Raw genomic sequence first — 12,699 nt, forward strand, 5'->3', positions numbered from 1 at the left:
CTCATATCTGAATGGATCTCAGCAGAACTGCTCTGCTTGAAAGCCTGAAAGCTTAACCAGCCAAATGCTTCTAGTTTCTGGTCTTCATGTCTTATATATCTTTCCTTTCTACCATCACTCCCTGGGATTAAAGGCTCGCTTTCTGGGATTAAAGGTGTGAGTAACCATGCTCAGCTGTATCCTTGAACAGATGGATTTCTGCCTCTGAATGCTAGGATTAAAGGTGTGTGCTACTACTGCCTATCCTCTATGTTTAATATTGTGGCTGTTTTGTCTCTGATCCCAGATAAGTTTATTAGGGTGCACAATATTTTGGGGGACACAATACCACCACATTTGTCCAGCAGAAAATTCTCTCTCCCCTTTCTAAAAACTCTTTGCCCGGGGACTTTATTGCCAGAGTCCAGCTCTGTCGAGGTTCAGGTCCAAAAGTGAAGGTGTGGAGTTGGTGAGGGAAGCAGACTGACAGGATCTGAGGCTGAGTCTCAACAGCTGCTGTTTATTAGTAACTGTGCAGAATTACTAGAAGTCATGCAGAGTGGAGCAGGCCTTTAATCTAGCACTCTACAGGAGAGGCAAACTTTTCTTTAAGATTCTTAGGCCAGTCTGGTCAGCAGATCAAGTTCCTGTCCAGTCAGGGCTGCAGAGTGAGACCCTCATAAAGAAAAAGAAACAATAGAAGCATGATGTAAAAATAAGTATTCTTAATTTACTTTACTTATTTTCACTAATGATGCAGAAGTAAGAGAAAACAAATCTGTAGACTGTTACATGAATCTTAAAAGGTCTTATTACTAAAAACAAAGCTGGAGGTAAGCTATTGGGGTGAACACAGAAAGATCAGAGAAACAGAACAAGCCACATCCAACCTCACCTTGCCAAATCCTCAGTGATCTTATTTCCTCAGACTGAAAACTTCTGAGTCCTCATGGGAATGGATCTCAGCTAAACTGCTGCTAAAAGCTAAAAGACTTAAAAAAGACTCTTGTTCCCCCTCTTCATGCCTTAAACACCTTTCTGCTTCCTGCCATCATTTCCTTGGTTTAAAGGCATGTGTCTTCATGCCTGGCTCTTTCCAGTGTGGCTTTGAACTCAGAGAGATCTGCCTCTGAAAGGCTAGGATTAAAGGGGTGTGTGGTATCATTTTCTGGCCTCTATGTCTATCTAGTGGCTGTTCTGTTTTCTGACCCCAGATAAGTTTATTAGGGTGCACAATATATTGGCGAACACAATATTGTAGCATGAATCTTAAAAGTTCTTATTAATAAAATCAAACCTGAGACGAGTTATTGGGGTCCATGCTGGTAGATCAGAGAGACAGAACAAGCCACAGCTATCTCACCTCGCCGGATCCTCAGCTGGTCCTGTTTCCTCAGACTGGACGCCTCTGAGTCCTCATCCGGAATGGTTCCCAGCCGAACTACTGCTCCAAAGCCTGAAGCTTAACCAGGCCAAATGCTTAACCAGCCAAAATGCCTCTAGTTTCTGGTCCTCACGCCTTATATATCTTCCTGCTTTCTACCACCACTCCCTGGGATTAAAGGCTGGCTTTCTGGGATTAAAGGCGTGTGTCACCATGCTTGGCTATTTCCAATGTGGTCTTGAACTCACAGAGATCCAGAGGGATTTCTATCTCTGGAATGCTAGGATTAAAGGTGTGAGTGCCACCATTTTCTAGCCTTTGTATCTAGTGGCTGTTTGTTCTCTGACCCCAGATAAATTTTTTAGGGTACACAATATCTTGGGGAACACAATACCACCACACAATATCACCACATAAAATCCTATGTCAAATGGGCAATAACATATATTTATTATTTAAGTAATTAAAAAATATAAATTTATCTATTTATTATTAATTAAATAAATTATATATAATTTAGTCATTAGAATATTGATGCTCTCTAGTAAATATAGGTATAAGTAAAAAGCTCACTCTGATCCTGTAGGGTTTACTTCTCTAAATCTTGTATTTATATTGATGGGCCTTTTCTACAGAACAGTTTAAGAGAGTGCATATTAGTATATAGGTGTTTTTTTTTTAAATCATAATTTTTTTTTACAAAAATGAAAATCATAGCACGTTTTCTACAGCACGCCTGAGGTATTGCTAGTCCAGAAAGTGGCAGATTTCCTTTGTCCTTTCTCAGTTCATAGCAAAACCTAATTCCCCAGAAAAGAGCCCTCCTGAATGCAGGAATAGTTCAGGGAAAACTTTGCAGTCCAGCCCCAAGTTCTGCATGAATGTCAATCTCTGAAGATCTGGGGCAGATCTGTGCCTGGGGTGAAAGCCAGGGCTACCAATCATTGGGCTCCCTCACTTCACAGCACTGCCCCTAAGGGAGCTGTTTAGATTACGCAGGTCTGAGTAACCAATCAGGACCTCCAGATGGACTGCCAATCAGAATGGGGAGGGCACTTCCGGTCCGACCGGCAGCTTAGTCTGCGGCTGGGTGGTTAAAGGTGGATCTCCTGTTCTGTGTGCTGGGCTGTGACTGCCTGCTGGGAGCCAGGAGGAGAGCGGGTGAGCATGGAATCCGCCATGGTGAGTGAGGGTCCACCGTCCCTCGTGGGGAGAAGCCGCGGGAGCCGGAGTGGGTTCCCCCGCCCCGGGGCTGTGGACATGGCGTCAGGACGCGGTGTGTGGAGTGATTCCCTTTGGTGTCCTGAGGTCTCTGCAACTCCCAGGCAGAAGCGGAACCTCTGAGTGATTTATCGCTGGGGTTAGCGCCTCTCAGAGCATGGGGGAGAGTGAGCCTTTGTGAGGAAATACCCTAGTCACCATGCAAGACATATTGATCGTGGTGATAATTTTTTCATTTCTTTCAGTAAAACTGTGGCCAGGGAAGGCAGATTTGCTAACTTGCAGAGCTCTGGTCACTCTGCTGTCTTCTAGGAGTTCTGCACTTAGCATTGAACATTCATGTGTAGATCCGTCTGCAGTTAATTCTGTGCAGGCGTAAAGTCTGTGTCATTAACACATCTGCATGTAGATGCCAGGGTGGTTCATTTACCTGTGTCATTAAGGCCAAACTTACTGTGTTTTCTGGCCTCATGTGGTAAAATTGAATGTATATTTATTGTGTTTTTATTTCTTTTCTTTTCTTTTTTTTTTTTTTTTTTTTTTTTTTTTTTTTTTTTTTTGAGACAGGGTTTGTCTGTGTAGCTTTGCGCCTTTCCTGGAACTCACTTGGTAGCCCAGGCTGGCCTCGAACTCACAGAGATCCGCCTGCCTCTGCCTCCCGAGTGCTGGGATTAAAGGCGTGTGCCACCACCGCCCGGCGTGTTTTTATTTCTAAGTTTGCTTTCATGTTCTGTTGATCTCTTTATTCTTTCCCAGACAGTACAGACCCCCCCGCCCCACATAGGTTTTCTCTATGTAGCCCAGGCTGTCCTGGAACTCACTCTGTAGACCAGGCTGGCCTCAAAAACCAAGTGCTTCATTTAAAGGTGTGTGCCCCCACCACCACCCTGTTCATTGCAGTCTTTATTGCAATTTCAATCAAAGTTAGAAGTCAGATGGTGTCACAGTATTTATGTACTATTTATTCAGTCGTGTGTTGTTCAATTTTTCATTCCTGATGACATTTTCTCATGTTATTTTTGTTTCTCATGCAATTTACTTTGTAGCATAAATTGTTAGACTTTAATTGAACTTTTGCTGTATCTGTAACTCCAATTCTGCATTGTCATAATATAATAGTGACATGATAGATACATGGTTGCTTTCTACTCAAGGTTAGACCTGTGCCTGCTAAGGAAGCCCATCTTGCATTAGGCACAGGTCCCAGTGGGGTCCCCTAGTCTCCATGATTAAAAGTGTGTGGTTACATCCTTTCCTTAAAAACACTCTTTTAATTAGGTTTGCATGTATGTGGGAGGAGATGTTCCTTGTGTCTATGCAGGTAGGCCCCATGCAGGTAGGGAACAGAGGAAAGAATTCCATGATGTCAACCAGAGACAGCTGAATCCATCAGCGAGTTTCACCAACTGATTGTAACAGTTGAAGCCAGTTGTTCTCATCCAGGTCTTTCACCTTCTCCTCAGTCCCCAAACAAAAGATGATGCTTGGCCCCATTTTCTCCTAATTGAGTCTGGTCTGGGCTGTGACCAGACAGATTTGTGACTCTCCATGCTTCCTGGACTGAAGTCTTTTGGGTTTAATTTGTTAAAATGTTTAAATCAGTGGTAGTGTTGCTTGCTATTAATCCCAGCACTTGAGATGCAGAGGCAGGCAGATCTGTGAGTCTGAGCCCTGCTTGGTCTGCAGAGTGAATTCCTAGGACAGCCAGGTCTGTTACATAGAGAAACCCTGTCTGGAAAAACAAAAACAAAAACAAACAAACAAACAAAAAGAGTTGCCTTGGTCATAGTGCTTCATAGCAAGGGAAGAGTCAGTAAGACAGGTTATGTAGTACTTTGTTATATTATGTCTGTGTTCTCCACATGCCCTGGGAAATCAAGTCAGGCTAAATGAAAGAGTAATGTGCTGTGGAATATTATCTTAACTGGACAGAGATTTGTTACCTTTGTTTATGATGTGGAATGTTATCTCATGTGAAGGTGTTATATTTGTATCTGCTGCATTTGTTTAATGATGTAAGGATGTGTTTCGTTTGTTTATCCTGCGTTTGTTTAATTATGAAGAGATGTGTTGCTGTTTCACTTTGCCCGCCGAAGGCACTTGAGTGGTCTAATAAAAAGCTGAATGGCCAATACCTGGGTGGAAGAGGGATACACAGGGCTGGTGGGCAGAGAGAATAAGCAGGAGCAGAATCTATGCTCCAGAAGAAAGAGAGGGAGGAAGAAAGGAGAGAATGAGGGGGAAAGAGAGGGACACACCCAGGGCCAGGAGCCTGGCAGCCCCCAGGCAGACCTGGAGACAGCAGGAAAGATATACAGAAAGAATGAAAGGTACATAGCCCGGGGGCATAAGGCAGATAAAGACAAACAGGTTAATTTAAGTGGAAAGAGCTAGCCAGAGGTGAACCTCGGCTTGGGCAAGCCTTCAAAACTAGTAATAAGTCTCTATGCCATGGTTTAGGAGCTTGCTGGTGTCCCGCTAAAAATGTCTGGTATATTTGGTGTTTATACGTGGTGCATAGAATTTCCACATACAGCCTGAGAAAGCTGAAAAAAATAGTAAAAACAAAACAAAACAAACAAAAAAGAACACAAAACCAGATACAGCTCCTTTAAGAGGTTCTGCCTTACAAGGAGCATTTAAACAGCCCTTTTTATGTGTGTATATTCAAATAGTATTGGACTATCACATAATATGTGGATCTTTGAAATCAGACTAAATGCATTTCGCATTGTGATTTGACTGTGAACCTCTCATGACCTGTGTCAAAATGTTGAGGGTTGAATGAAAAAATCTTCCAGGTAGTGTCCTGAGTTTGAGCATTGTCTTTGGTGTGAGCCTGCATTGGTGACTTACAATCACAATTGTGACTTAGATTTATAATTGGTGACTTCTCCTTAGGAGGAGGATCCTTTCCTGAGGAATATAGTCTCACCACATTTCTTTGTTTTGTTGAGAGTGAGCAGCCCCCTTCCTTCTCATGTAGGCATGCCATCAGCAGCAGTAGAGACTCCATTCTGAAATAATGTAATGTAAAGTAGAAGCAATTGCTTTTCCTCGCCAATCCATATTTCTTGCCTGATATTTTTATGTTTATATTTTTGGCAGTGAATCAGGTTTTTGTACATGTCAGGCATTTACTCTTGTGCTGAACTTTACCCATGTCATGACTTTTGAACTTTGGCATTGGTATCATTTTCAGAGCAAGAATGCATTCATTCATGAAATTAATAGTGATCTGCTGAATCACTGAATTGTTGTTTAATATCGTCCCTACCTTTGTGTATATTTTTACACTTTTATATTGTTTTCAAATGTGTGGTCTTATCTGTTGACCCATCTGTATATACTACCACCCTTTTTGTGTTTGTTTTACTGTTTTAGGATCAGCATTTACTTTACTAATGTTCTTGAGAACTCATTGATCTGTCAGACAGCAACTGAATAAAAATGCATTGCTTCCTGGGAATTATTAGCCTTACAGTTCAATAGACAAATATAGAACTGGCGTGAATGTTTAACTTCTGGGAGAAATTTTCAGTGAGGCCTAAGTGCTTTCTGTTTTTTGTTTTTGTTTTTTTTGTTTGTTTGCTTGTTTTTTTTTTTTTTTTTTTTTTTTTGTTAGAGACAGGGTCTCACTATGTACCTTTGGCTGTCCTTGCAATCTCTACATGGACAAGGCAGGCTCAGAAATCACAAATTTCACCTATCTCTGACTCCTGAGGGTTGGGATTAGAGTTGTGCACCACCCGCCCTTATTTTCCACCCTTTCTTGAAGTTAATAATTTTGATAAAGTTCTACTGATGTATATTAGATAGTGTTACTCTGTTTGCATGTCTCTCTGTATATATTCCTAGGCATTTCTCCTGCTGTGCCGTAATCTATTCTGTGGACAGTGGAATGGAAGGTGTCATTCTCTCTTGATGTTTTCTTTCAAAATGAGTTGGTGACTGCACTTGATATTTACTCACCCATGTCAGAGAATGTGTCAAGCACACAGAATTATGTAAATATATTCTCAATGAAGTGTACATTTGCAATGCAGTCAATCTCACCATTTCTATTATATACATATATGGGTTACTTTAGGATGCAGTGACCTATGAGGATGTGCATGTGAACTTCACTCATGAAGAGTGGGCTTTGCTGGATCCTTCCCAGAAGAGTCTCTACAAAGATGTGATGCTGGAAACCTACTGGAACCTCACTATTGTAGGTAAGAATGTGAGCTTTCTGTCAGTTTTTAACTTAAGGGAAGAAGCCTTTCTTGGAGATTGGTGCTCTCCTATAATTTTGAATGTTAAAGAAGAAAATAATGGTGAATAAATCAGGCATTGTTCAAAAGTTCATGAAAGGCAGTAATTTCAATTGTTCGTAATTTCCAGTAATATATCACATTTTCTGGTGCTGTATTTTAGGGTACAAATGGGAAGACCACAATATTGAAGAACATTATCCAAATTCTACAATACATGGCAGGTAATTTTCATGTGCAAGGTGATATATATGTATGTCTCCGATAAGTACTGGATTCCTGGTTAGTGGGTTGCTGCATGACTGATACAATAAGTCAAATCAAACCAAATTAATAAATCCAGATTTAATAAACAGAGCACAGCAAAGCAGAGCACTCCAGGGGCTCTTAGGATGTCAGGAGACAGAGAGCAGAGCACCCATGGCAGCTCTATGGGCCAGGTTTTAAATAGCCAGTAAGGATGGGCATAGTCCCAGACATCTCTGGGGGAGGAGCCATTAATGGTGGGCTTTCTGCAATGAGGCCACATCAGGTGCAAATTGTAAACATCCCAATTTATTTTGGGCATATACGGGAGCAGGTTCCGGTCTGTCTACTTCCTGCTAGCATGGGACCATGTGGGGAGGGGGAAGGTTCAAGTCAGGTGGACCCATGTTCAGCAGGAGTATGGGTGGTGATGCATTTGGATAGCTGCCATCCAGGAGGCCTCAGGCATCTGTCCTTGAGGAGGCGGAGAATGCGGGTTGCTAGGAGAAAAAAAGAATAGCTTTTTATCACTGGCCTTATGAACAGGGATAGCCATTGGTAGTAGGAAGAATGATGGAAAGAATGGAACTGAGAAGTGTCCTGGTTGTACAGAAGAGTCAAGGGTGAATGAGTGAGGGATCTGGGCAGATATGCCCTTAATTGGGACATCTTGGAAAACAAGGTTTGAGTTGCTGGGTAGGTGCCCAATGTGCCTGTAGGGGTGGTACCAGCAGTGAAGTCCCAGGCTCTTGGGGAGATGGCATGTTAAATCTAGGGATGATGTATTCCAGGAGTACTGGAGCCATGTATCTGCTGTTTTTCTGGAGGTTGGGAGAGCATCCATCCTGTAAATGTGTCAATAAGAGTTAAGAGATATGGAGCCTTTTTATGAGCAGGCATGTGGGTGAAATCCACCTGTTAGTATTTGTCCAGTTGGCATCCTTGGCTGTTGGTTGGCATCCTCAGAGCTGTTGCAGGAGCGGGTGTATCTGTAGGATCCCTGGGGGTTTGGCCTTGGCCCAGGCAGGAGGAGTGAACCTACAGAATATGCTCAAAAATGGGTGGGGTCAAAAATAGGCTCTAGAAACTGTTATTATTTTCCATCAGGCCAGACTTCTTTACAAAGTAGCCAAGCCCTTTTTTCAGGAAGCTTCAGGTGTCTATAAAATTACTGGAACAGATTTACATATTGGTATCATAATAAATAAAAAGCTATGGATTTAGGTTAAAAGGCATGAATATTTTTAAGTCTAAATTCACTGAACAAAGGAGGTTGTGTGAGTGGAGGAGGGAGTTGAACATGTCTGCAGGGTTCTATATCCTCTCTAGTGCTAACCTATCTCTAAAAGCTGGACCAGTAAAAAACACAGAAATTTAAGGATCCCTGAAAACTGTTTGTAATCAATGCTTTATCAGTTTTTCAAAACTGCATATATCAAAGCTAACACTTTGAACTTCTGAAGTTATATCTGAAACCAGTTTATCCTGTACCATGGAGTCTGTGAATGAGGTACACCTGTATGTATTTTTACCAGGAAACATACTAATGAGCTACTAAGTTGCTTTTAGGTTTGGGGTTGGTTGTGTTGTTAAACTGGCAAATCTCTTGGTACCCTGGTCATCAAACACCATCAGATCTGAGAAGGATAAGTAAATGAGCAGGAGTAAGCCAGATTTCCAGTTAACCCAGGCAGTCCCAAGTCTCTCTATGGTCACTGGGGCACAAGTCCCAGAGGTAGCACTTGTTCAGATGCCAAGCTCAGAGGATCTGACAGATTCTTTGTGGAGTAGAAATTTGGGGAGATAGGCCTACCTGACTTGGCAGAGTGGCACAATTGTTACCCCATTGCTCCACTTATTCACAGTCTGGACATGATCTCAGCAGCAGTTAATGGTGTAAAGCAGCTTTTCACTGTGTGGCTGCCTTTGTTACTTTCGAGGCAAGCCTCCAGGTGGAAGTTCTTCTGTGGCCGTCCATCTTCTTAGAGAAGATACAGTATGCTTCCAGGCGTTAGCCTGTCTCTCCTAAAAAGCTTTTATATTAAATGCTATATTCTCAGTTTTCTGAGCATGTTCGAGAATGGGGGAATATCTGATAGGTATATCTAAATTAGACAAATGTTGTTTAGGTTTAACTTTGAGGGCATATGTTGGTTAAGTCTAAACATACAGTTTACCCAATTAGTTACAGTTTACCAATGTTAGTAAAAGCCAGAAGATTCAGTCTGTAGTTTTCATTGGTGATCCTAAGATATCAGGCTATAGCAAGTTTTAACATTGCTAACAATTTATATTTCAATATCAATGGTCAAAACAAGCATTGTTTTAAATCCTGTTTAATAAACCTTTTTTTTAGGACAGGACAGAAATTATCAAACAGAAATATATCCTAAACCAAATTATTGGAGACCTAATGTCTCCTTGATGGGGCCAACCAAGTGGTTACCCTTATTAAAGATGGTGGTGAAGTATTTCTTTAACCTCAATCAAAATGGTGACTGGTGATGTTCTCCAAAACAGTTTCCATCTGGAATCACAAGCCTTACAGATTTTAAAACATACTCAATTAGCAAGACACATTCAGGACACATAAACTCAGGCATTCAAAACTAGTCAGAAACACATATGTGTGGCCACACCATTCACACAATTCCACCACCCATAAAAAGTAAACAGCATAGCCGGGCGGTGGTGGCGCACGCCTTTAATCCCAGCACTTGGGAGGCAGAGGCAGGTGGATCTCCGTGAGTTCAAGGCCAGCCTAGTCTCCAAAGCAAGTTCCAGGAAAGGCGCAAAGCTACACAGAGAAACCCTGTCTGGAAAAACCAAAAAAAAAAAAAAAGTGAACAGCATCATTAACAAAAACAATTTTTTTTTTTTTCTTTTTTTTTGGTTTTTCGAGACAGGGTTTCTCTGTGTAGTTTTGCGTCTTTCCTGGAACTCACTTGGTAGCCCAGGCTGGCCTCGAACTCACAGAGATCCGCCTGCCTCTGCCTCCCGAGTGCTGGGATTAAAGGCGTGCGCCACCACCGCCCGGCCAAAAACAATTTTTTTAAAATACGGATCCTGGCAGTTCGGGCAGCCTGATACCTGGATCCCAAAGAAGGCACTGCAGAGGGAAACTGAAAAACAGAGTAGCAGCACATGCTGCCCAGTTTAGTAAGTCAGAGCAGCAAGTTGAGAATTTTGGAAAAAGAGATTTTTAGGAGGGAAGAAGGTGTAGCAGAGTGTTGTACTGAAGGAGAATAGGTTTAAGGGTGGAGTGGGCAAGCAGAATTTTAGCAGTGGGGAGTATGGGAACAGGGAAACCCCTGGGCTGCAGCGTGGTGGTGGAGGTGGTGGAGGTTAGTGGTGGTAGTAGTGGTAGTGTGGTGGTGGTGGCAGCAACTCTGGTGGGAGGGAAAGAGGGAGTGAGGAAACAGACAGACAAACAGGCTGGAGACATTTATGCAGTAGTTCAGGGTGTGAGAGCAGACAGGAACAGAGAGAATGGATGTATTTCAGGGAGAATCCCAGTGTGACCAGATCATATTTCAGGAAGGAGAGAGGCAGAGAGACAAACAGAGCTGGGGAGGGAGAGGAATGGGAACATTAGAATCACAGTGTGGCCACACTGTACACTGGGAACAAGATGCAGAGTAACAGGGAAGAGAGAGGAATGGGGGCAGTATTCTTGCAGGCCCAATTTGGAGGAGCCAACCCCAGAGGTTCTGGGGACAGAAATTGGACTTAGCAAATACTTATTCACAAGCCATTTGCTGGGGATGTGGTTGTGAGGGCAGGTACACAAATCGCATCTGGGAGCTGTGTGTGGGGTGGACTCTGTGGTGAAATCTGTGTCACACAGGGGAATTCCAAGGGCAATGACTGTCTCTACCTTGAAACAAGGTGGAGTCACCTGGCACTGCAGTAACTCAGTAGGCAGTCTTCAGGTTGGAAGAGGTCCCAGACCTCTTTTTTTTTTTTTTTTTTTTTTTTTTCATTGAGTTACCTCAACTTTATTCCAGAGTACAGGAGATATATAGGATTGGGGTGGTATCTGGGGCAAATCTAATTTGCATTAGGTGGCACACTCCTACCACATAGCTGGGTTAGTAGCAGCACAGCCCCATGAAAATAGCTAGAGCCTGCTACTTAATTACCAGCTGGGCAGCAGGGGAAGAGCATTTGCAGGGAACTGTGTCAAGTGTCATTCTTGCGATAAGTCAGGCATCCAGGCCTAGAGGCATCCTTCAGATAAGGCTAGGTAGAGATCAGGAAGCTCCCACTGGGGGTTAGAGAGTCCTCCATATTGTTTTGAGCCCGAGGAGAGCTGCTAAGCTATGGTAGACTGCAACTTCTGACCAGTGGGGCCTTCAAACATCTCCCTCTGTTTTATTTTATAATGGAGAAGTGTCATCCTAAGCCTTGAAGAGACTGTTGTCTTCATTGGATGGGTCTGGGGCTTGGTAGTGAACCTGATTGGTGGTGGTTTTCGCCATAGCAGTGTTCTGCTCCTGGAGGAACTGAATAAGGCAAAGGGCAAGCATCAAATAAAATATAGCACAATTAGATGACTGATAAGGGCTTCCTAAAACCAGGAAAACAAGGGGTTACTGAACCAGATAAGTTGCTCTAGGGGCTGGAATTTTGAGATCCAGTCTTTGTGGAGTTTTTTTGTTTTTTTGTTTTTTTTGTTTTTTTTCCGAGACAGGGTTTCTCTGTGTAGCTTTGCGCCTTTCCTGGAGCTCACGTGGTAGCCCAGGCTGGCCTCGAACTCACAGATATCCGCCTGGCTCTGCCTCCCGAGTGCTGGGATTAAAGGTGTGCGCCAATTTTTTTTTTTTTTGTGTGTGTGTGTGTGTTCTGATTGTTCTTTATTTTATATCTAGAATCCACTTATGAGTGAGTACATATCATGACTGTCTTTCTGGGTTTGGGTTACCTCACTCAGGATGATTTTTTTAGTTCCATCCGTTTGCCTGCAAATTTCATGCTTTCATTGTTTTCCCCTGCTAAGTAGTACTCCATTGTGTATATGTACCACATTTTTTTTCATCCATTCTTCCATTGACGGGCATCTAGGTTGTTTCGAGGTTCTGCCTATTACAAATAGTGCTGCTGTGAACATAGCTGAACATGTATCTAAGTTTACATTCCACCAACATTGGAGGAGTGTTCCCTTTGCTCCACATCCTCTCCAACATTTACTGTCATTGATGTTTTTGATCGTAGCCATTCTGACAGGTGTAAGGTATCTCAGAGTCGTTTTGATTTGGATTTCTCTGATGATTAAGGATGTTGAGCATTTCTTTAAATGTCTTTCAGCCATTTGTGATTCTTGTTTTGTGAATTCTCTGTTTAGCTCTTTAGCCCATTTTTTTAATTGGAATATTCAGTATTTTGATGTCTAGTTTCTTGAGTTCTTTATATACTGTGGAGATCAATCCTCTGTCAGATGTGGGGTTGGTGAAGATCTTTTTCCATTCTGTTGGCTGTCTTTTTGTCTTATTGACTGTGTCTTTTGCCCTGCAAAAGCTTCTCAATTTCGTGAGGTCCCGTTTATTAATTGTTGTGCTCAGGGTCTGTGCTGTTGGTGTTTTATTTAGGAAATGGTCTCTGGTGCGAATGCGT

At 42.5% G+C, this 12,699-nt stretch overlaps 1 protein-coding gene across 5 annotated transcripts in view; it reads left to right on the forward strand.

The window, feature by feature from the left end:
• Nucleotides 1–12,699, forward strand: part of LOC143270304 (uncharacterized) — a 140,858-nt gene that overhangs the window by 118,704 nt on the left and 9,455 nt on the right. Inside the window, exons 1-3 of one of the 5 annotated variants that reach the window (XM_076559724.1) lie at nucleotides 2,403–2,545; nucleotides 6,675–6,801; nucleotides 7,004–7,064. The exons of 1 other annotated variant lie outside the window; for it this stretch is intronic. In XM_076559724.1, coding sequence (XP_076415839.1) covers nucleotides 2,531–2,545; nucleotides 6,675–6,801; nucleotides 7,004–7,064 — 203 coding nt within the window. In that variant the 5' untranslated portion in view covers nucleotides 2,403–2,530. Of the gene's footprint in view, nucleotides 1–2,402; nucleotides 2,546–6,673; nucleotides 6,802–7,003; nucleotides 7,065–12,699 lie in introns of those variants that run through there. 3 more of the 5 variants (XM_076559725.1, XM_076559726.1, XM_076559727.1) reach the window with 3 other exon arrangements.

This window comes from Peromyscus maniculatus, chromosome 22 (genome assembly GCF_049852395.1).
Source record: "Peromyscus maniculatus bairdii isolate BWxNUB_F1_BW_parent chromosome 22, HU_Pman_BW_mat_3.1, whole genome shotgun sequence".
Classification (NCBI taxonomy): domain Eukaryota; kingdom Metazoa; phylum Chordata; class Mammalia; order Rodentia; family Cricetidae; genus Peromyscus; species Peromyscus maniculatus.